Source organism: Pleurodeles waltl, chromosome 1_2 (genome assembly GCF_031143425.1).
Source record: "Pleurodeles waltl isolate 20211129_DDA chromosome 1_2, aPleWal1.hap1.20221129, whole genome shotgun sequence".
Classification (NCBI taxonomy): domain Eukaryota; kingdom Metazoa; phylum Chordata; class Amphibia; order Caudata; family Salamandridae; genus Pleurodeles; species Pleurodeles waltl.
The window spans coordinates 598,617,649-598,641,278 of record NC_090437.1 but is presented as its reverse complement, the minus strand read 5'-3'; the positions used below and the strand labels follow the sequence as shown (position 1 = coordinate 598,641,278).

At 48.6% G+C, this 23,630-nt stretch overlaps 1 protein-coding gene across 1 annotated transcript in view; it reads left to right on the top strand.

Annotated features, from left to right (window-relative positions):
- The window catches only part of LARP1B (La ribonucleoprotein 1B), a 229,387-nt gene that overhangs the window by 44,214 nt on the left and 161,543 nt on the right, over nt 1-23,630 (top strand). The window contains exon 5 of the mRNA XM_069205824.1: nt 9,850-10,026. Coding sequence (XP_069061925.1) covers nt 9,850-10,026 — 177 coding nt within the window. The remainder of the gene's footprint in view (nt 1-9,849; nt 10,027-23,630) is intronic.

The window sequence follows — 23,630 nt, the reverse complement described above, 5'->3', positions numbered from 1 at the left end:
TGTGCCCACCAGTTGCCCTGCATGACAAGGATGATAGTTTTAAATTTCATGAGGGGTTGAGGCATTGCTATAGTAGTGTTCTCTGTTAAGAGGTCCCTATGAGACTGGCTGTTTCATAATAAGACAAGTTATCCCCCACCATACTGGTAGGAACTCTGAGGTGGCTTATCTATTTTCTTTGGGAATCAATTATAGTCTATCTTTTTTCATTAATTTTGCATTGACTCTAATACCTAAAGTCAGACGTACATTTTTGTATGAGGGATCAACATTAACTGTCAGTGTTACTTTGGTAATCACGACCTTGAGAAATGTTCAATGAAAATATATATTTAGAAAAAACTGTCAGTGTTGCTTTGCATTGTATTTTATCACAAAACTGTAACTATGCTGATAGAAGGGCCCCTGTTGCCAGTGAATAGTGAGTGGCGATTGGTGATATATGTATTTGGTGGGTTAAAGGCATGGATGCATGTTCCCTAATTTCCTCTTAGATGGCAGTGCTGTCATATAGCCTAGAAGGGGTCAGGGGAAGAGATATAACTGTAGAGGTATTCCAGAGCAACATGAAGGCGATTGCCTGGCTGAGTCTAGTTACCAGTAAGTTTTACAGATGAATTTAATTGGCCAGAGAGAGGTCTGAAATCTGCCTAGAAACAGAGGGCCTGGTTGAGTTGGGTGGTGGTGGAAATGTATCTGATTGCTCGAGAACTTGATAAATCTGTAGGAGAAGCGACCAGTAGAACTTCCACTGCCATAGGTATAGCATGGTTCTAGTGTGCCACATTAATGACAGTAATGCACAAATACCTATGATTTGATCTGCAGTGAATAACAAGGCTTCTGTGAGTGGTTAGTGTACTGGACATGTAGAGACCTGGGGCCAGATGTACCAAAGGGTTTTACCCATTCTGTGTCTATGGGAAAATGTGTTTGTACATATGACCGCTGGTCCCCACCGCTCTGTTAGGGCTTGGCAAGGATCGGCAAAGAGAACAATAGTTGGGCAGCATGTTTGGGCCACTGCATAAACCCACAAAGTTGTGGTGGGTTAAGGCACCAAATCAGCAACCTACCTCCGATTTAGTGGGTGATATCGCCACAGGGCTGGTAGAACCCCATTCTTATGCATAAATGTCATTGGTTAAGACTCCTTTCAGCCTAGGTTAGTTAGGCATCCTGGGCAAGGGCTTAATGATGGACATTTTCAAGATAAACCACATTTCACGCACATGTTACTCACAATCGCGCTCCAACAATTTCAAAGTGACCTGGATTAGTAGCCAGGTGGATTTCTAAAAGAAAATATGACAATGGTTAGCAGGGAGATTCCAACGTACACCATAGCTGAAATGTCCTCAACTTTAGCTTTCTGAAAGGCCTTTAGCCTCTGTATGAAAGAGTGGTATGGGTGATTTCTAGATGGCAATATATGTAGAGTAACGTAGATCATGTCCCGAGGATCAGAGCCTTACTCATCCCACCATAAGGAATACAACAGCACCATGTGGAGACAATAATTGTTCATTATACTTCTACCCGCAAGGATAGTGAGCCTGTTGTTTCTGATGTATGATAAGATCCTGTATTTTAAATACAATTAGAAACAGTGCACTTAAGAATTCTTATTTCCAACATAGAGATTTAGGAGTGTCTGGATACAGAATAATACAGAAAATTGTAACCTTTACACAAGACGTCGAGAGACCCCTTCTGTTTATTTCCGTATACAAGTTGAACCACTCCAAGTTCTGCCTACTTAGAACATAGCAATATGCTATATCTTGTGGCTGGCATTTCTGCTGCAGAGAAGGAGAAAATCCCAAGACCTACATTCTGAAATTCGTAACTCTACATTTCGATGTTTTATCCACAATAACCTTTTAAGAAGAGCACAGTGTGCAACCTGCAGCACCTGTAGAGCAGTATGGCATAATAATTCCCATTTGATGCCATCACATTGACAGTAATTGTGACATATTTCAGTTTTACACTGGTAGATAGACTGCACCCTGGTGATCTCTTCACATATAAATAAAAGGAATCCAGAGCTAAGTTCCCATCATCAACACAAGACAAGTGGCCCTTCAAATTCTATTGTCTTTGAAATATTCTTTAACTCTAGGTGAGATGGGGGACGTGGCCAGCAAGATAGCAGTTCGGTCGCTCCAAATCAGTGCTCTCGGCCCGCTGCCACTATCCTTTATATCCCACCTGCTAGATGGGCATCTAAGCCCAGGATTGCTTCCAAAGCATCGCTTGCACAGTGGTGGCATTGAAGGCCAGATTGAGCCCCAACCTGCGTAAGGAATCGCCATATGCTGGAGGCTGAGGGGGTGAAATGGATAAGCGGGGCTGGAGGCATGGTGGAAAATGCTGGAGCCCGAGCAGCAGTAACGCACCCCTCCTGCATGTGTGGTGACTTCACGGAGCTGCCCAGGGGACACGTGGACCTGAATGGAGGACTCTGCACCAGTGCCTGCGACTGGCCCACGGAGAATCCGGCTTCTGACTGTTCAGAACGGGAGCTTGGCACTGCCAGAGATGATGTGGCCTAGACTGGGGTGGTCAGCTGAGGCACTACGTGACACCCATGGGTTTCATCCACCTGCCAGCTGAGCCTGGCTTGTCTGACGCTGTCCAGCTGCGGTGGGCTCGGCCTGCCATCGCAAACTGCCTAAGGACCGGCTCTTGCACCATGAGGGTCAGGAGCTCAGCTGCATGGCTGCCCATGCAGCCTCGATAAAGTGCAGGAATACGGAACACTGGAGACTCCCAAGTAAGAGACTGGGCCACTAGCGCTTGTCCGCTCCCTCTCCCTGGAGGTTGGAAGACTACTGTGGGCTGGCGGCGGCCCCTGGTGATCAAAAGGCATGGAGGGGTGGCATCTCCTCACCAACGACGAAAACACAATAGTGAGGAGCCAGTTGAGGTGGCGCCACTGCTGGAGAGGTGAGGAGACCGAGGTATGGGAGCCAGTGGGTGAATGCAGAAGGGCAACGAAAGCTGTCAGAGAAAATAAGTGCCCCCCTTGAGGCTGAGCCTGCAATGCAGATCACCCCTGGCAGATACTGGCTGGGACCCTTTCTCTGCCCTGGATGGGCTTTAGATACTTGCACTTCCCCCTTGGCCCTGCAAGAGCAGTGACAGACCCCCTGCACCTGGAGGGAACCAGAGAATACTGGAGGAAGAGACACAGAGGTGGCCCGGGGGGATGGCATGCACCTCACTAGAGAGTGAGCCCATAGCGCAGATTTTCTCCTGGCAGACTGCCGCTGGGAGATTAATTTTGGCCCGGATTGGCTGCAGGCCTTTGCTTCCCCTCCCTTGGTGCCATAGGATTATTGTGGGCCCCCTGCTGTTTGGAGCCATGCCCCCACTGCCACCTCTACTTGAGTTTAATGGTGACCCCCCATCGCCAGTGCAAAAGAGGACCGGTTTCCTGGTGCTGGCTAGAGCATGGCTGCTGAGTGTGGTCGGCGACATTCTTCTCTTGTGAAACTGGTTGTGACATACTATCTAGGAGGCGAAATGGTTAGAGACAAAAAAAACCTGTGCTGTGCAACAAACCACCATAGACCAGTTTATGACACAAAGCCGGGTGCCAGCAGGCAGCTGATCAGGACAGCTTGCAGGCACTGCAAGCTCCCACAGGAGCACAGATCCTGGTGGCTATTGAGGCCTTGAGCACAGAGGTCCAGTACAAATTTGAAGCATTAGTCCTGGATGTGAATTTACTGCGCACTGACATCCGAAAAGTAACGGAGAGGACAGTTGTAACGCAGAAACAAGTGGGTGAGCTTCAAACGGAGATGAGGACTCTTAAAGATACAGTACCACGATGGAGGCCCAGATGCTGAAGCTGAAACTAAGGGCAGAGGATGTGGAAGGGAAGGCCCGCAGATGCAATTTGCATTTCGTGGGATTCCCAGAAAAGGCCAAGGGTACTGAACCGGTTCGGTTCTTCAAGGAATGGATCAGAGCGCTTCTCCTGGAAACTGGGTTGTCCTCATTTTTTTGTGGTGGAGCAAGCCCACAGATCGTTGGCTCCCTCGCCCCTGCAAGGGTGTAAATGGGTACCACAAGGTCCATCATAGCAAAGTTACTTATATATAGAGATTGTGATGCCACACTACAGGGGGTGCACAGGAGAGGTGATCCTATCTTTGAGATTTGAGAACTACTTGATTAGGATATTCCCAGACTACACATGGCTAGTCCAGCAGCAACAGCAGTCCTTTGGAGGAGGCATTCAGAAGTGGAGGGTGATGGAACTTCAAAATATGCTCCTTTATCCAACCAAGCTTAAAGTACTACATGATGGCCGTTTGCACTTCTTTATGAAGCCGGGGGACGTCTGAGACTGGCTGGAGATCAGAGACGATGGCTGGATTGTGCCGGGGAGCCGAGGGGTTGCTGGAACAGACCCGGAAGAGTCCAAAGGGCAGAGTTGGGATCCAGGAAGAGAAGCAGACAACAGTGGTGCTTCAGCTCCAGAGATAGAGTGGTGGTACGCAGGGATGGCACACTGGATCTGAAACAGTAGAGACAGGAACGAGTGCAGGCCAGTTCTCTGGTGGAGTCGGTCAGGTCGGCTGATTCAATCGGGAGTGGTTCGGACCTTTTGGAGGGGTCACCGCTTCATGATACTGCACTGTCTACACCCCCATTTGGGCCGATTACTTTGTCCTCCAGGAACTGGTTGGTGTGACACCATTGGCGGAGTATCCTTTTACTGATGCCCTACGACTCGCAGATGTGATTCAGCTACTTCACATGGTATAAACTGGGTGTGCATGTCTGGCCCCTTATAGTGGTCTTGAATCTAGAAATTGTGACACTGGGCTGTAAATTTGATTGTAAGAGGTACGGACTATGAGGGGGGACTACTCAGCGGGCCGTGACCTCCACGTATACTGGGTTGTGGACACTCCCACTTAAACCTCCCTTCAGTGTGAGTGATAGCCCTCCCCCGAATGGAGGTTTGTAGCAGAGAGTGTAAGTGCTGAGTAGTTGCGTGATTGGGGGACTGCATGAGAGTATGCTGAAGAGTCACCATAGAGGCTGGATTGAAGCTGGGGTGACAGTTCTGGGCCAGGATTTCAGTCCCACTTTTGGGAGATAACACTGTTCATTGAGATGGATTGATTACGTTACTAGAAACACAAGTTTTTGTTGATGCCCGCTTGGGTGGTTGGGGTGTGATATAAATGGGGAAACACGAGTTGGATTGTGGGAGGTGGGAGTTGTATTCTTTTTTGTCAGTTAGTTTAGTGCAGTCGCAGCAGTGCTCTACTCAGGGAGAAGGCATAAGGAGACAGGGGACTCGGTGGGGGGAAGGGGGACCCCATGGCACATAACTTAGGCTGTCCTAATGGGTGACTTAACTCCTATTCTCATGTAGAAAATGAGGGTCCTGGGCTCTTTGGGGAAAATGTATTGATTGCACATACCTACTTAAGAGACTTGGGGATCCACAATGCCATGTTGCAGGAAACCTACTTGACAGATGGGGAAGCGCAGAAATTACAAAAAAGTGGAGGGGCCAATTGTACTCATCAACCTATTCCTCCTATGCTAGGGGGGTCCCCACCTGGGTGGCACCCAGATGCCTGTTCCAGCAGCTTAGTCATACAGCAGACGTGAAGGGGAGATACGTTTTGTTACACGGCCGATTGGATGGGGTTAAAATGTGCCTTCCCAATGTCTATGCTCCCAACACAGTCCACAAGGGATTTTTTACATTATGTGGGCATGCACATTATCTGGGGAGGAGATTTTAACTGCCTCCTTGATTGAGCGTTGGACAAACAACTGCCCAGGCTTGCTACCAAGCCTGGCATGGCTACCAGGCTGGCTGAAACCAAGCATAGTGTACAGTGTACAGACATATGGTGGGAATCCCAACCAATGGCAGCACAATTCTCCTACTTATTCCTCACACACCACGTACATAGTAGATTGGATTGGTTTCTTACAACCACAGATGGAGAATTGAATATTAGAGGGGTGGGATAGCAGGTGCGTTTCCTCTCAGAACATGCGTTTCACCTTTTGGAATGTGACATGGCAGATGCAAATCCTGCGCCGCTCTGTGGAGACTCAGACCTCAGTCGTTGGGTGACCCAGAGTTTACAGTAGACATACGACAATGCAGGATTATTTTGAAAACAACTGGAATTCCACAGAGATGAGTGGGTTTGAGTGGGACGCCTTTAAGGTAGTAGTCCGCAGAGGAATGCCTTGGAAATGTGTACGGTAGTCAGAGAAAACTGGAATGGGAGCTGTTGGAGGGCGAAGTCTTGTTGACCCAGCTCAAGCAAAGGACTTTGGGTAGAGAAGACGGACATGGGGAACTCACTGATGTGCACAGGAGTGTGGCTTAAATCTGGGATAGGCTGGATCGACAAGTGATAAGGGACTACTGACAGAGGCTACACAGGGAGGGGGGAATCGGTCGCCGCATGTTGACCTGGCTTCTGAAGAGGGAGAGAATCCCCCTCCCCCCCAGTGATCCTCACTTTTATGGGGCAGACGTACACCCAGTCATGGGCCAGGCTGCAATCAATCTGGTACTGAGGGACCATTTGGCGGAGGTATATGCAGCGCCCTGGATGGAGATATGCGTGAAAGGTTGCATTTCTCGATGATATCATGCTCCCCCACCAGACAGTGGAGTGCAGGAAATACCTTGACGGAGAAATCCAACTTGACGAACTGTGGAGGGCTCTCCAGGATATGGCCAGGGGGAAATGCCCATGCCCGGGAGACCTCCTGGTGGATTTCTTTCAGGTTTACTTGGCTGACCTCCTCCCTAAGATACTGTACACACCCTGCTGCTGAAACCTGGTAGAGATCCATGTGACCTGGGATCACACCGCCCATTATCTATGCTTAACGTAAATCTTATGCTTTTAGCAAAGGTCCTGGCCATGTGGCTGTGTCAGGTAATCACCAATGCAGGTTTATGCCAGGTAGGGGCACCCATATGAACCTCTGGAGACTCTCACATGTCCTACACACCACAAGATCTGCAGGGGAAGAGGCCACACTGGTAGCTCTGGATATACAAAAGCATTTGATTCTCCTACCTGGACATACTTATAGGACGTCCTTCAGAGAATGGAATTAGGCCCACTATACCTGGCCTGGGAACACCTGTTATACACGGCACCCAAGGAGAGAATGGGCACTGGCCAAATAATATCTGAGGCCTTCAACATCGAGAGGGGTACGTGACAGGGATGACCCTGTCCCCACTTCTCTTCGCCCTTGCAATGGAGCCTCTGCCAATTTATCTAAGAGAGAAACTTTAAAAAGTGTGGAACACGGATAGGGGACATGACCCATGTGGGGTCCATGTTTGCAGACTACACTCTCCTTTATGGGTCTATCAAGCATTTCTAAAAATTTTTATCTCAGTTTAAAATATATTCTTTTTATATTAAACCACTCCTAGGTAAACAACAAAGAGAATCAGCAACAGACCTTTATACCATAGCATTAGTACTAGTATGAAGTCATGGGCCACTTTTTCTATAGGTCTCCCAAAGACAAGCCTCGAGTTGGAAAGTGTGGGGTAATAGTTGTAGTTGAAGAGAAAATAGGAAAAGAGAAATAAGATGACAAGTGTTTGGAATGTGTGGAGGTGATAGGTACCAATGCAAATTGGTACTCCGTTCATCATTATGTTACTGATGGAGCTTCAAATCTTTTTTAGATTAACGTTGTATTAACTTATTTCTAAATAGGCAACAAATTGAAAGCTTTATATTTTTTAAGCGGTTACCACAACTGCATAAACTCAAAGAATGGTGAGAGCAGAGGCGAACTAAAACCTAACAGAAAGTACTATTGAGGGCTGCTCTTTTGTACTCTGGTTTCATAATATTGTCTTCAGAATCCACATAGCTTTTTCTTATGGATGTACACAGAGAGTTCGTTTGGGCAGATCTGCAGATGTCTAGGGAAGAAAAGTATGGAAGATGTTATAGATGGGACAGACTGCATCCCAAAGCCCTACCTATATAAAGTGCAGACATAGTCCCTCATTACGACATTCGTGGTCTTCCATGAAGACTGCCAAAGTCGCGGGCTCCAGGAGACACTTTGGGTGGAAATCCGGCAGTAATTGTGCTGGCGAGTGGAGGAGCTCTGGCACCCATATTATGGTCCATAATATGGCCTGGCGGTGTCCTGCTGGCGGGGCACTTCCCGTGGTGGATGCGCACTATCCCCTCCCTGCCGGACAACCTTATCCCTAAAACAGGTAAGGTGATTGTCCGACAGGTGGGGTGGTAAGGGTGGGGGGCGTTGTGTGTGCGTTTATGAGTGTGTGGTGTCTGTGTGTGTGCATGAATGTGTGTATGCGTGGTTGTATGCGTGTCTGAATGTTGAAGTGAATGCGTGTCTGCATGTCAGTGTGTATGCATATGAGATGCATGTTTGGACGTCACTGTGTAAGCGTGCATGAATGCGTGTATGGATGTCAGTGTGTATGCGTGCATGAATGCGAGTGGATGTTGTGAATGCCTGCATGGATGCGTGTGAGTGGATGCGTATATGTAAGTGTAGGTGAATCAGTGTATGCGTGGTGCATGTGGGTTTCTGTGCATGCATCTGGGGAAGGGGGGTGGGGGTGCTGTGTGAGGAGGGATGATGGGTGCTGTGTGAGGAGGAGGGGTGGGGGAGGGGGGCACTCTGGCTGGATGGGGATCTAGTGCTTGCTTGGGGGTGTGGGGGAGCCATCTACCGGTGACAGGGAAGGAATTTCCTGTCACCGTAGCCCTTCCGTCATGGTTTTTGTGGCGGTGCTACCGCCGCAGCAACCATGTCGGAAGGCTGTCTCCTTATATAGCTGACGGTCCTCTGTGAAGATGACCATCTCCGGTCCGGCGGCTCAGACCGCCATGGCGGTATGAGTGGAGATGTGGCAGGTTGGCAGGCACCAAACCCGTCACACTCATAATGTACCGGTCTGCACTGCCAGCCTGTTGGCTGTGGGACCGCCACATTTACTCTGGTAGTCAGGAGATCGTCAGGGTCAAAATGACCCCCATAATGTCCCTCTTGGTAATATATTGTAGTCTGAGTTGCCTTACGGGCACAAGACCCATACTATCACAGGTGACATTGATGTGGAGTCCATGAAAAGTATATTTTTCAGAACTGTATGATACTGTTTTGTTTCTCTTGGTGGTGGGATTTCATCAGCCAAAAACTATACACATAGCACAAGTAAAAGGTGAGGTAAATTTCAGCTGTAAATGGCTGCTCTTTCAGAATGAAGGTGAATCATTACTCTTAATTGTAATGTTATAGTAATTTATTTGTTTATGATATTTATTTATAGTATTTATATAGCATTTCCATAGACACTGGTGTATTTGATAGTTTTACAAAGGGCAAAAAATACATAAAACATCAGACCATTAAATAACGGAGGAGTAGAGATACGAAAACAACTAGAAAGACTAAGGGAAGGTATGGAATGTGTTGCATCGAGAGGTGCGTTTTGAGCCTAAATTATGTTGTCTTTGCCGTTTTCTTCCCTAAAATGAGAGTTTGGCAATTTGGCAAATATTTGCTTTGGGGGACAATTGATAGTGCAACAGTTAGTGCAATGTGGATTACAATGAGTGATACTGGCATAATTATGTAATAATACCAAAATGAAGTACTTTAGCCATCAATCTCGATATGTTTGTTATGTTGTCAGTGGACATGATTGAAATGCATTTTCATTCCTACTTTATCTGGAGTTGTTTTCTACACATGTAAACACTGAAAGCATATCCTCTTGTATACACCAACTAAACAATTTGAGTGTATTTTTATTTTCCTATTCAGGCCTTAAGCAGTAGTTCAGTGGTAGAAATAGTTGACTACAAGATAAGAAAGAAATTTGAGCCGGAGAAGTGGCCAATTCCTTGCTCACCACAAGAGGTTACAAGAACAGACTTCTCTCAATTAATTAACTGTCGAGAATTCATACCAGGAAAAGCCTCAATGTCACATAAGGGTAAGGTATGCTTTTATTTTACATATTGGAGCAGAAAATACAGTTGTTTAATTGGCTCGACAAACTGCTTTATACATCATTTGTACTAAATAATTATTACAATTATATGAAAAAATAAAACGATACAAAAAAGTAATGAGTAGTAGTTTTGTCTTAAAGAGATTCGGGTCTTGAATCTAAGAAGAATATGCCAAGAGAAATCACACAAGCTCCCTCCTTTCCCTCCTTAAATTACTGGCTGAGCAAGCACCTGCTTCTAAAATGCTACATTCTCACATAATCCATTCCTAAACCCTTCTCTCCATGCATATTCTTTCTTCAGTTCCTTCATTAGCACCTGCCTCCAAGAAGTTTCTTAACACTTCTAGGCTCATGCAAGCAGTTCATCTATATCAATATTCTATAGCATGTAGGTATGTATATGGTATTTCTATAGAAGGATCCTAGCCAAATGGCAGCAGAGAACTGTTGATCGTCAAAGAAAAGCATAAAGACAACGAGTGATAGAAAAGGAAGTTGGGTTGTGGATGGTAGTTAATTTATTGTGATTTTGTGTTCTTTGAAGAGGTAAGACTTCCTAAATTGGAGAAGTGTTGGGGCAGTCCGGATCGATACAGGGATGTTGTTCCAGATCCTGGGTGCCCAGATGGAAAAGGCCTCTTGCTTTCTTTTTTCCTTTTTACTCTTTGTAGTCATGGCCTGGCATGAGGGGTGGGTTGCAGAGTTTCACCAGAGATGGTGAGCTTGTCTGCAAGACAATCAGGGGTGCTGGTCGGGAGAGCTTTAGAAATGATGCAGCTGGTGTGAAAGTGGTGCAGACTGGCAAGGGAAGCCACTGGAGTTCCATCAGGATGGGGGTGATGGAATCATATTTTTTCAGGCCCTGGAAGAGACGTACTACCTAAAGTGTGGTATCTGAGACATCCTGGAGCATGGCACTACCGCCATCCAGATGCAAAAGTATGAGGGCTTGAACAGCAGTACTGAAGCCACTTTCTGGAGGAAACAAATTGTTTGACTTTCTTTAGAAGAGAGAGATACCAGGTCGTGATGCTGTTATCTGTGAGTAGAGCACCAAGTAGCTCCATGTATAGGTTGAAAATGAAAGGAGGCAGTATGGAGACTTACAGGACTCCACAGGTAATATGGATCTTCTGTGATCTGTATGTGTCTCTATAAACAAACTGATGTCGGTTGGAAAGGTAGGAGGAGAACTAGTGAAAGACATTGCCACGGAATCCCACTAAAGACTCTGGGTGCATTTGAGCCTGGGATAGTAGACTGTGTTGAAGACAACTGAAAAGTCCAGCGATATCAGGAGGCATGGGTCATCCTCCTCAATGTCAAGAGAGCATTGTCTATGATGTGTAAGGTAGCGGCTTCCATGCTGCAGCATGACCTGAAGTCAGACAGGCAGTTGTGCAGGAAATGGTTAGATTTGCTATGGAGTTGAACATAGACTTCTTTTTCAATTATCTTGCCGATGAATGGGTAAGTGAATGATGGGCCAGTAGTTGGCAAGGGCATCGGGATGTAGTGTAGGTTTCTTTAGGTGTGAGAAGATCTGACCTATATTGAGAGCTTCTGGGAAGACGCCTTGGGGAGTATCTCTAGGGAGAGCTTTGAAGAAGCATGATACTAAAGCAACATCTTCATAAGAAGTGACTTTGAGGTAGTTGAGTATGTCAGCAAGATTTGGGAGAGATAGGACCTTGAAGGCTGACCATTGTGGAATTCCACAGGAGAGGTGGGGATTGAAAGAATTGAAGGAGACTTGGAGCCGCTGATGTGCTGTCAGATTTTCTGTACGTTTTCAAGAAAGAAGAGATTGACTGCATTGCACATTTCTGTGAAATAAAGAATAGGTAGGTCTGGCAAGGCATTGACGTAGTACTTGATTGTCTTGAATAGTATTCTGCTCCTGTTGGTGGAGCAATTGATAGTGTTGGTGTATAACCTTGCTTTGGGTGATGTGATGTGCGGTTTGTGTGTTGAACAGTGGGTCTTTAATCTCAAGAAGTCCTGGGAGTTCTGTTTTCTTTCCTGTGTGTGGCTGGATTGTTTACTGTCAGCAAGGTCTTTAGAGTACCATGGTGCTGAAGGCTTTGGCTTGTACCTACATGTTGTAATTGAAATGGGGATATTCAAAGAGCTTTCCAAAAAAATGCTGAACTTGTTAGTAAGGTATTAGTGTAGTACATGGAGTTAAAAGGTTAAAAGTGTGAGAGATGATTTCAAGCATTAGGTTGTGTTAGATAATGAGGTCTGCAGAGCGAGAGTTGATGAGCATAAGTTGTAATGTTTGTTCTGTAGTCTGAAGGTGTGTGGTGGTTCGTGGGATGTATTAAAGATTAGGTCTATGTGTTATGTGGATGCAAAGTGAGTGTCTGGCTCGTCTCCCACTGGGCGTGATTGTGAGGATTGACAGCATGGGATGCTGGACGAGGCACATGATTATATCTTACCTTATAAGTTTCAATGGAGCAGGTGTTCTGGCCCAATGTCTTTCTTTTCCCTAACAGCCCCAAACAGGTGATACGTTTGTCTGTATCTGCCCATTCATATGGCAGCCCAGCTAATGGGATGCCCTGAAGAGTTAATTAAAATAGGGAGAGGTAGGAAAATATACCACTTCCTGTGGAGATGAATGTTGGGAAATCTAGTGATGTTAACTTCCTGTTCAGATGGATGTTGGAAAATGGAGTGGTAGGACTTCTTGTGCAGCTGGATGATGGGAAATGAAGTCCTTTTGCTTGGCTTCTTCGTTTAAAGACGGTTTTGACATGAGATCAGGTAAGTCACTGTGGGAAAATGGCTCCCTGTTGCTATTACTCCCCCACTTTTTGCCTTTAATTGATGCTGACTTGACCGAGAAGTGTGCTGGGACCCTGCTAACCAGGCCCCAGCACCAATGTTCTTTCACTAAAAATGTACCAAGGTTTCCACATTTGGCACACAGATCAGTTTCTTGTAAAAGGTACCAGTGGTACCAAGGACCCTGTGACCAGGGAAGGTCCCTAAGGGCTGGAGGATGTGTTGTGCCACCCTAGGGGACCCCTCACCTAACACATGCACACTGCCATTGCAGATTGTGTGTGTTGGTGGGGAGAAAAAGGCAAAGTCGATATTGCATCTCCCTCAGGATGCCATACACACAAAATACTGCCTGTGGCATAGGTACGTCACCCCTCTAGCAGGCCTTAAAGCCCTAAGGAAAGGTGCATTATACCACAGGTGAGGGCATAGCTCCATTCTTAGACATTGTAAGTACAGTGTGGCCATTTAAGTATATGGTCTGGGAGTTTGTCAAAACGAACTCCACAGTTCCATAATGGCTACACTGAATACTGGGAAGTTTGGTATCAAACTACATAAACCCACACTGATGCCAGTGATGGTTTTATTAAAAAATGCACACGGAGGGCATCTTAGATATGCCCCCTGTTTTTTTACCAATTCTTCAGTGCAGGACTGACTGGTCTGTGCCAACCTGCCACTGAGATGAGTTTCTGACCACCTGGGGTGAGAGCCTTTGTGCTCTCTGGGGCCAGAAACAAAGCATGCACTTGGTGGAGGTGCTTCACTCCTCCCCCCGGCAGGAACTGTAACACCTAGAAGTGAGCCTCAAAGGCTCAGGCTTTGTGTTACAATGCCCCAGGGTACTCCAGCTACTGGAGATGCCCACCCCCGTACACAACCCCCACTTTTGGGGGCAAGTCCAGAGGAGATAATGAGAAAAACAAGGAGGAGTCACCCTCCAGCCAGGACAGCCCCTAAGGTGTCCTGAGCTGAGTTGACCCCTGCCTTAGAAAATCCTCCATCCTGCTTTGGAGGATTTCCCCCAATAGAATTAGGAATGTGCCCCCTCCCCACAGGGAGGAGGCACAAAAAGGGTGTAGCCACCCTCAAGGACAGTAGCCATTTGCTACTGCCCCCCAGACCTAAACACACCCCTAAATTGAGTATTTAGGGGGGACCCTGAACCCAGAAAACCAGATTCCTGCACCTGAAACAAGAAGAAGGACTGCTGACCTGAAAGCCCCGCAGAGACGACGGAGATGACAGCTGACTTGGCCCCAGCCCTACCGGCCTGTCTCCAGCCTCATAGAACCTGCACAGCGACGCATTCAGCGGGACCAGTGACCTCTGAGGACTCAGAGGACTGACCTGCACCTAAAGGACAAAGAAACTCCCATGGACAGTGGCTCTGTCCAAGAAACAAGGACACAACCATCTTTAAAGGGACTCCAGCCTCACTCCGGAAGTGTGAGTCCCCAACACTCTGCACCCGACGCCCCCGACTCGTGTATAGAAGAACCAACACTGCGGAGAGGACCCCCAGGCGACTCCAATGACATGGACAACCTGAGTCAACCTCCCTGCACCCCCACAGCAACGCCTGCAGAGAGGATCCAGAGGCTCCCCCTGACTGCGACTGCCTGGTAACAAAGGAACCCGTTGCCTGGAAGAAGCACTGCACCCGCAGCCCCCAGGTCTGAGAGGAACCAACTGCCATTGCAGGAGTGACCAGCAGGTTGTCCCCCTCCTTGCCCAGTTGGTGGCTGGCCTGAGAAGCTCCCTGTGCCCTGCCTGCATCACCAGAGTGACCCCCGGGCCTCTCCATTGATTCCTATCTGAATCACGACACCTAATTTGCACACTGCACTTGGCCGCCCCTGTGCTGCTGAGGGTGTATTGTGTGAGCCTGTTTGGGACTCCCCCCAGTGCTCTACAAAACCCCCCTGGTCTGCTCCCCGAGGACACAGGTACTTACCTGCTAGCAGACTGGAACCGGAGCACCCCTGTTCTCCAAAGGTGCCTATGTTATTTGGACCCTACTTTGACCTCTGCACCTGACCGGCCTTGAGTTGCTGGTGCTGGGTATTTTGGGTTGACTTGAACCCCCAACAGTGGTCTGCCTATGCCCAGGAGACTGAACTTGTAAGTGCTTTACTTACCTGAGAAACTAACTATTACTTACCTCCCCCAGGAACTGTTGATTTTTGCAGTGTCCTGTTTTAAAATAGCTTATTGCCATTTTTGCCAAAACTGTATACATTACTATTTTAATTCAAAGTTCTATACTTACCTGTGTGAAGTACCTTACAATTTATGTACTTACCTAAATTCTGAATCTTGTGGTGTCGCGTAGGCTCTCATTATCCTAATGAGACTACTGGATTTTTGGGCGGCAAGATCGTTCACAGTGTGAGGGACTAAGTCTGACCCACGGTGAAGGACCCTTGTCACCCCAAATCCAGGTTATGCTCCGGCTAACTAGCAGTGCCTTATCTCTCCCGAAGGGAAGGGACAATTGGGCAGCCGAGCGCATGACATCTTATTACTTCCCAGGGAAGTCGTGGTCTCTCAGGTCACAAACGGTGCTCTCATACATAGTACGGTCTCATATAAAAATGACAAAGGCAGTTTAAGTTTTAAAGATTGGTTTAATAAAATGACTGCATTTTATATAGTAAGGCATGAGCTGCGATAACCAGAAAACAACACAGTAGGATTAAAATAGTAACGGTGAGAGTGAAGCACAAGAATAAGGCTATCATAGTGCAACAATATTAAGTTCTCTCTAAGTTATATTATGAGCACAGCATGGGAAGCTCTAAGCCTGCCTTTCAGGTTTTCCCGGGAGGACATCAACCCTCATTCCTGAGCATAGGCCTGTAAGCTACATCAGCATCTGCAACGGGGCAGTCAGCATCTAGTTGTAGGTTCCTGGTCGGAATCTCCCTCTGCCTGTACTAGGACTAGAAAGTGATTTTATAACTAACACGCAGACGTTCTAAGAAGAGGTCCCTACGTAAGGATGTGTATCGTCTACGAACACCAGAGACTAAACTTCTACCACGTGTACCGGCAATGTACCAGACTGTAGCCTTGACTGAAGCACAGGGTGAGAAAGAATGCAGTGTTAGCGAACTCAGAGCTGAACTAGGCTAAACAGTGTGATAGAAAGAATAAAACAAGACCGTAAAACTGGTTATTATAAAATAACAGTGTGAGGCGAAATAAAACATGTCTAGAGTAAAGTGCACAGAGGCCTAATATGTAAACCTAATGTGCATAACGCTACACTAAAATGGCACTAAAAATGGCTACACTACACCCTCCCCTTGTCGGTAGAAAGTGGTTTAAGCAAAAGCTAAAAAATGCCCTTATGCTAAAATATAAGTAAAACTATCCAATTTCAACAAGTTAAGAGGACACATAAGCATAGAATTTCGCAATTTGAAAAAGGAGCATGCGGCCAAATGCCGAATTCAAGGGATAATGTCAATTTAGAATAAGTCCAATTTAAGCAGTGGTCACGGAAAGCAGGAGATTCTCCACTTCGGTAGATGACAAAACTGGAAAATCCACGCTGAAGACTAGCAGGGAGCAGGTGTGTTCCAAAGCCTCAGTAGCCACCAAGGCGCCATCCCATGCAGTGCCTGTAAACGAGTGAACATCAACTTCCTCCAGGAAGGGTATCTCGTATTGCCCTTCTCCAAGCAAATGCAGCGCGCATGTCTGGTAATGAGCCCTCAGCGGGAACACCAACAGATCTGCATCAATCACTGGGGGGGCATTGCCATGAGAGACAGACGTCTAGTGCATGTTCAAAAGAGCACCAACAGCACCGAAACACGGGCTGCACACAATCCAAAACAGGTCTGAATGACAGAGAACACTCACACCCCAAATGTTCCAGGAGTGTTGCTCCAAAATACTGTATCATGCGTTCACGACACAGCTGCGCTGATGGGAGCGCCCACATTCGTCCTCGAAGCGGCGGGACAGCCATTGCGTAAGAACAACAGCAACAGTAAAATGCCGGCCAATATAGCCAAAGTTATTCGAAATCCTCCAAAAATGCTTCCGAAAATTGAATGAATAGCCGAAGGTATTAAAGCGAATACGGAAGAAACGGTATGAATGAAACCAACACCAACGGCTTTGAAAAAATGTGCTAGTCCAGCCGTGCTGGATGCATTAAATATACGTCCCACGAGTTCACCAAAGTGGCTCGGAAAGTTGGTATTTAACAGGGGCTGTATTTCCGCCGATGACCTTGCCACTTGAAGTGCGTAAGTCTCGCGTGCAGATGTAAGGGCCACATGCTTCTGAAACAACAAAGCTTTCAGTCTGCTTAACTTGTCAAAATTCACCATGGAAGTAGCAATGTGAGGCCAAATACCTGCTACCTCCCTAATTCTAGTGGGGGAAACAACACTTTCCCGCAGCAAGTAACGACCTTAGTGACTGAAACAACGTAAACTATTCCAGCTCGCATACCACAATAGTCTTCACTATTGAGGAGGACGTAGCCGCTGTTTGAAAGCACCTGGAACGTGCGTTTAATCAAGGGGACTGGAACTCCCTTCAGATAGCAAGCCAAATTTGCAACCGAGGAATTACACGCCCCAGGCACGGACAGCTGCTTACAAATCATCGAATGGCTGACTGAAGTCTCACATTCACTACCGCTAAGAAAGACCTCTTTCATGCCATTGAGGCATTTGTACAAGAAGGGAAGGCTCCCACACCTCATGGATGTAACTATCTCCTAGCTTCTCATATCTGCCTACCGGAACATGTTTCAAACAAGAAGTGAATTGTAATGTAGAAATAGGCAGATTAATAACCCCGTGTATCAACCACTCTGCAGAGGGAATCTCGGCCACGGTAAAAGGCAATCTTTCTAACTTTTCAATGTGAAGCATGACAGAAGTTGCCTCCTTCTTAGCCATTAGTTGTTGTTGTCTCGTCAAATTAAAGGAAAAAAATATTTCCCTGGCACTGATGTGCTGCCACGGAACTCGACCCGCCTTCAATGTCTGAAGCGTCCAATCCAACTGCATAATGGACCTGGTCTGACTCTGTCCATGATATAAAGAAGACATATCAGATTGTATAATGTCTATAGCAGAAGTAACAATGTTGTTAATTGTATAAATCCGGTCGGACAAGGTGTGCATACCATTATCCACAACAGCTAAGGCTTTTTTCAGATAATCCTGATCTATCTGCCATAATCGGGCTGCAGCTTCTTGTTGTGAAAGTTTCCAAATTTCATTGTATACTTCATACAAGAAACGCTTCCTACGTGGCACCTTCGGGCCTGACAAAAACTCTTGTAAGTCAGTGTCATTAGATAAAAGAGTGAGATGTGTCTTAACTGCATCTAGCGAGGGTGATTTCAGCCATTGCTGGCATCATTTTCTCACACTATGGGGGTCATTACAACATTGGCGGTAAAAGCCGCTTACCGCCGTGCAGAAGACCGCCAACATACCGCTGCGGCTGCGGAATTCCGCCACAGCTATTATGACCCAGATCTCGAAATCCGCCAAAATTCAGACACCCACACAAGTCCGCCACACCAAAGGTCAGTGATAAAGTGGCGAAAACAAAACCTCCACCGTCACGCCAACAGGAATACGCCCACACTATCACGACACACGAATCCACGCGGCGGTCTTTCAACCGCGATATTCCATTGGCGGTACACACCACTGCGCTCAAAATACACACACACATACAAAACACCGCCACATTGGACAATTCGAAATACACACACCTGAGACACATACACACACCACTCCCACACACCCAATACAATATAAAACACACACCCACATCACCCACAAACCCCTACGACCACTATTACAGGGAGAAGGCCAGAGAGAGACACCACCAACCACAAACTAGCATCCACAGGCACTCAACACCATCACCCACACAACTTCCACGCACAAAACACCACACACCACTACATATCACCACACTTATCACCATACACACCACCCCACACATCACCTACACCACCCCATGGCACGGCAAAGACACCCCAGGTTTTCTGAGGAGGAGCTCAGGGTCATGGTGGAGGAAATTGTCCGGGTAGAGCCACAGCTATTTGGAGCACAGGTGCAGCACACCTCAATTGCAAAGAAGATGGAGCTATGGAGAAGAATAGTCGACAGGGTCAACGCAGTGGGACAACACCCAAGAAATCGGGACGACATCAGGAAGAGGTGGAACGACCTACGGGGGAAGGTGTGTTCCGTGGTCTCAAGACACCACTTGGCGGTTCAGCGGACTGGCGGTGGACCCCGACCTCCTCCCCCACAACTAACAACATGGGAGGAGCAGGTCTTGCCGATTCTGCATCCTGAGGGCCTCGCAGGAGTCGGTGGAGGAATGGACTCTGGTAAGTCAAACCTTTACTAATATATCCCCCACCCTTCCTGCATGCCATCATAAACTCCTACCTGTACCCTCACCCTCAGCACTCCACCAACTCACATATACCCCACTATCACAAACCACCCATCCCAACACCAAGCCCTGCATGCAACCCCAACGCATGGACACCCATCACTAAAGCATGCCCACTGCACATACCCATACAACCCCCTAAACCATCATCACACAAGTCCCCACATAGGAATGCAAGCACTGGGGTACACCGGTCACCCACCTATTGCCCACCATGACACAGACAGATGCAATAATTAAGCTTTTACACCCCTGCAGGACCACTACCCAACGTCACCAGACAGGAGGGTCCAGACATCTCCACCCCACCCATAGAAGAGGCCCACAGTGATGACAGCAGCTCTGTCCAACTGGATCCAGATGACCAGCCCGGACCATCGTGGGCCTCGGGACAGTCGGTTCCCCTCGCACAGGCACAGGACACCACAGACCTTCCACCCTCTGGTAACACCAGCACAGCACCCACCCAGCGGGCCCATACCTCCATACCAAGGACACGTCAATCAGCTGTGTGTCCACCACTACAGGGAACCCGGGATAACCCACCACCCCAACAACAACAGGGACCTGGGGGCAGTGGCAGTGGGCACACGGTCCAGGGGACGGAGGCCCAGGAACACAGGGGAACTAGGAGGGCTGCTGTGCGACAGGGGGCGGACAGGCCAAGGGAACCCACTCTCCACGAGGCCCTCTCCTCCATCATGGGAGCATACCACCACTCCCAGGAAATGATGGCAACGGTCCTGGCCAAGTTTGAGGAGACCCAGCGCATGCAGGAGGAACAGTATCTCGGCTTCAGGGAGGAACTCAAAACCATCAGCTCCGCCCTGGGCACCATCGTAGGGGTGCTGAAGGAAATACTAAACACCAGGAGGGACACTGTGGCACTCCAAGGGCCCCTGACACTAGCATGGACGATGAACTGCCCACGACCTCCGCAGGCGCTAGTGGTCAGAAGGCACCGCTACAGGACCACCACACCAGCACCCCACCCCCTGCAGATGGAGAACCACCCCGCAAGCGGTCCCTGAGATCCAGGAACAAGACAGAGCACGATGCCAAGACCCCCGCCAAGAAATGAGACCACCCTGATTGTCAACCCACTGTCCTACTTTGCCACCCTGTCCATATTGGAACTGCCCCAGCTCCACTTCCTATGCCCATATGGGCAATGCACCCATGAGACAAATAGACTGGACTCTGCCATGGACACTCCTCCGCCATCACCCCTCACTATTTAACTCCCCCCTCCAATATTTTGCATTTAAATAAACACACCTAAAGCACCAAGATCTGGAGTCTGTCTGTGATTTTGAAATAGTGTATTTGCAATTACATTGACAAAATTTCCAGGAAATAGTTATGTCAACATACCTATGTCACACTGCTCTAGTCCATGAGGAATCTAAGCAGATGACACACGTTTGGACCCACACCTGTGAAACCGTAAGGGAAAGTGACAACTCAGTGACCATACACTGGGTGAAATCGACAGACAGGATAGAGGTAGAAGTGTAAAAGTACTTGTAGTAGGCAGGAATGTATTCTCACCTGTGTTTCACTGGAAATATTGCTGGATGACTGAGTCCCTGTTGTCAATGTCTTCTTCCTCTGCTTCCTCCTCATCACTGTCCACAGGCTCCACAGCTGCCACAACACCGCCATCTGGACCATCCTCCTGCAGAAAAGGCACCTGTTGTCGCAAAGCCAAATTATGAAGCATACAGCAGGCCATGATGATCTGACACACCTTCTTTGGTGAGTAGAATAGGGATCCACCTGTCATATGGAGGCACCGGAACCTGGCCTTCAGGAGGCCGAAGGTGCATTCGATCACCCTCCTAGTCTGCCCGTGGGCCTCATTGTAGCGTTCCTCTGCCCTGGTCCTGGGATTCCTCACTGGGGTCAGTAGCCATGACAGGTTGGGGTAACCAGAGTCCCCTAATAGCCACACCCGGTGCCTCCTTAGTTGACCCATCACATAAGGGATGCTGCTATTCCACAGGATGTAGGCGTCATGCACTGAGCCAGGGAACATGGCATTCACATGGGAGATGTACTGGTCTGCCAAACATACCATCTGTACATTCATGGAATGATAACTCTTCCGGTTCCTGTACACCTGTTCACTCCTGTGGGGGGGGACCAAAGCCACATGGGTCCCATCAATGGCACCTATGATGTTGGGGATATGTCCCAGGGCATATAAATCACCTTTCACTGTAGGCAAATCCTCCACCTGAGGGAAAACGATGTAGCTCCGCATGTGTTTCAGAAGGGCAGACAACACTATGGACAACACGGAAAACATCGGCTGGGACATCCCTGATGCTATGGCCACTGTTGTTTGAAAAGACCCACTTGCAAGGAAATGGAGCACTGATAGCACCTGCACTTGATGGGGGATTCCTGTGGGATGGCGGATTGCTGACATCAGGTCTGGCTCCAACTGGCTACACAGTTCCTGGATTGTGGCACGGTCAAACCTGTAGGTGATGATCAAATGTCTTTCCTCCATTGTCGACAGGTCCACCAGCGGTCGGTACACCGGAGGATTCCGCCATCTCCTCACATGTCCCAGCGGACGGTGCCTATGAAGGACAACAGCGAGCACAGAGTCAAACAACTCAGAGGTATGTACCCACAGTATGCACAGAACACAAATCATACACAAAATGTGGCCTGTATGTGTGTTGAGACTAGGCCTAGGTATGTGTGACGCAGTTGGTAATTAGGCCATGTGGGCCCCTGAAATGGCGGCTGTCCGACCTCTAAAGCGGGACAATGGGATCTGAGGTAACTGCGCTGGCGTTGTACACCGTCGCGGTAGGCGGGCGAAGACCGCAGCGCAATGCTGCATTGGCTAACATTGGACCCTATGGGTCCCAGGAGCCAATGACTATATACGTCGGCGGTGATGGTACGCACCGCCGCGGACGTGACCGCCATTTTCTAACTGTTTAATCACTCGATACCTGATCTTCGACAGGAGAGGACCTACACTGCAAGTGCTGCTGTGACTTCGGTCTGGAAGAGACAATGGCTCGTGCGTCTGGGGAAAGGGCCCCTGCCTTCACTGCAGAGGAGTTGGAGAAGCTCATCGACGGGGTCCTCCCCCAGTACACGCTACTCTACGGTCCTCCAGATCAACAGGTAAGTACGCAGGGAGCATGTTGTATGGACTATGCCTGTGTGGAGAGGGCTGGTTGTAAGAAGGAAGGGTGCAGAGTTCTGAGTGCATGAAAGACGGTGAATGCATGTGCCACATGGCAAGGGTAGGGATGGGGGCCACTCACTTTGACGGTGCAGTTGGTAAAGACTTCTCTTCTTCCCCTGTACATTTCATGTAGGTCAGCGCCCACCAGAAGAAGGATATTTGGCGTGCCATCGCCAACGACGTCCGGACCACCACAGACGGAGCACCCACTGCCGGAAGAGATGGGAGGACATTCACCGCTGGAGCAAGAAGACGGCGGAGGCTCAGCTGGGGATGGCCTCCCAACGTGGGAGGGGTGCCGTCGAACCATGACCCCCCTGATGTTCCGGATCCTGGCGGTGGCCTACCCTGAGTTGGATGGGCGCTTAACGGCATCACAGCAGACACAAGGGGGTGAGTACACTATCATTCAGCTGACTTTGCGCGCAGTGAAGGTGTCTGGGTGGGGGAGGAGGGCTGTGGGTTCCCCTAGGCCAGGGCGAGTTCCGTAGGCTAGGCCCATTCATAAGGCATGGCCCTGTGTCCCCCCACCCCACCTCTGTAGAGTGCCAAGTACAGCTATTCATGCCCCACTGCCATCTATGTGTGCAGATGTCGTCCGTAGCCTTGTAGGCCATTTCCCACGAATTGCACTGTAGAGCCCAACAGCGCGACGTAGTGCAGGGGGCTGCTGTGTCTGTATTGTCCGCCAACGGTAGCGGTAAGCCATGCACTCAACCTGTCTTTCTTCTGTTTCTCCCCCCCTTTTTTTTTGCGGTCTCCCTGTTCTTGTGTGCATTAGCATCATCAGGCAGAGGTACAGTGGCACCGGAGCACGAGGGAGCTGCATCCCACATGGGCATGGAGGCCCACACTACGGACTCAGAATACACCAGTGGGACGGAGGGAGAGGGGAGCACCACAGCGGTCACAGGATCTGCAACCAGCGACACGGACTCGTCCTCCGATGGGAGCTCCCTTGTGGTGGCGGCAACATCTGTGCCCCCCACTTCAACAGGTACAGCCGCCACCCCCCCTACCAGCACCGCCCTCCCAGCAGCCCCTCAGCATGTGCCCCGTGCCCGCTCACCCAGGAGGGTGGGCATCACCTTCGCCCCAGGCACCTCAGCCCCTGCCACC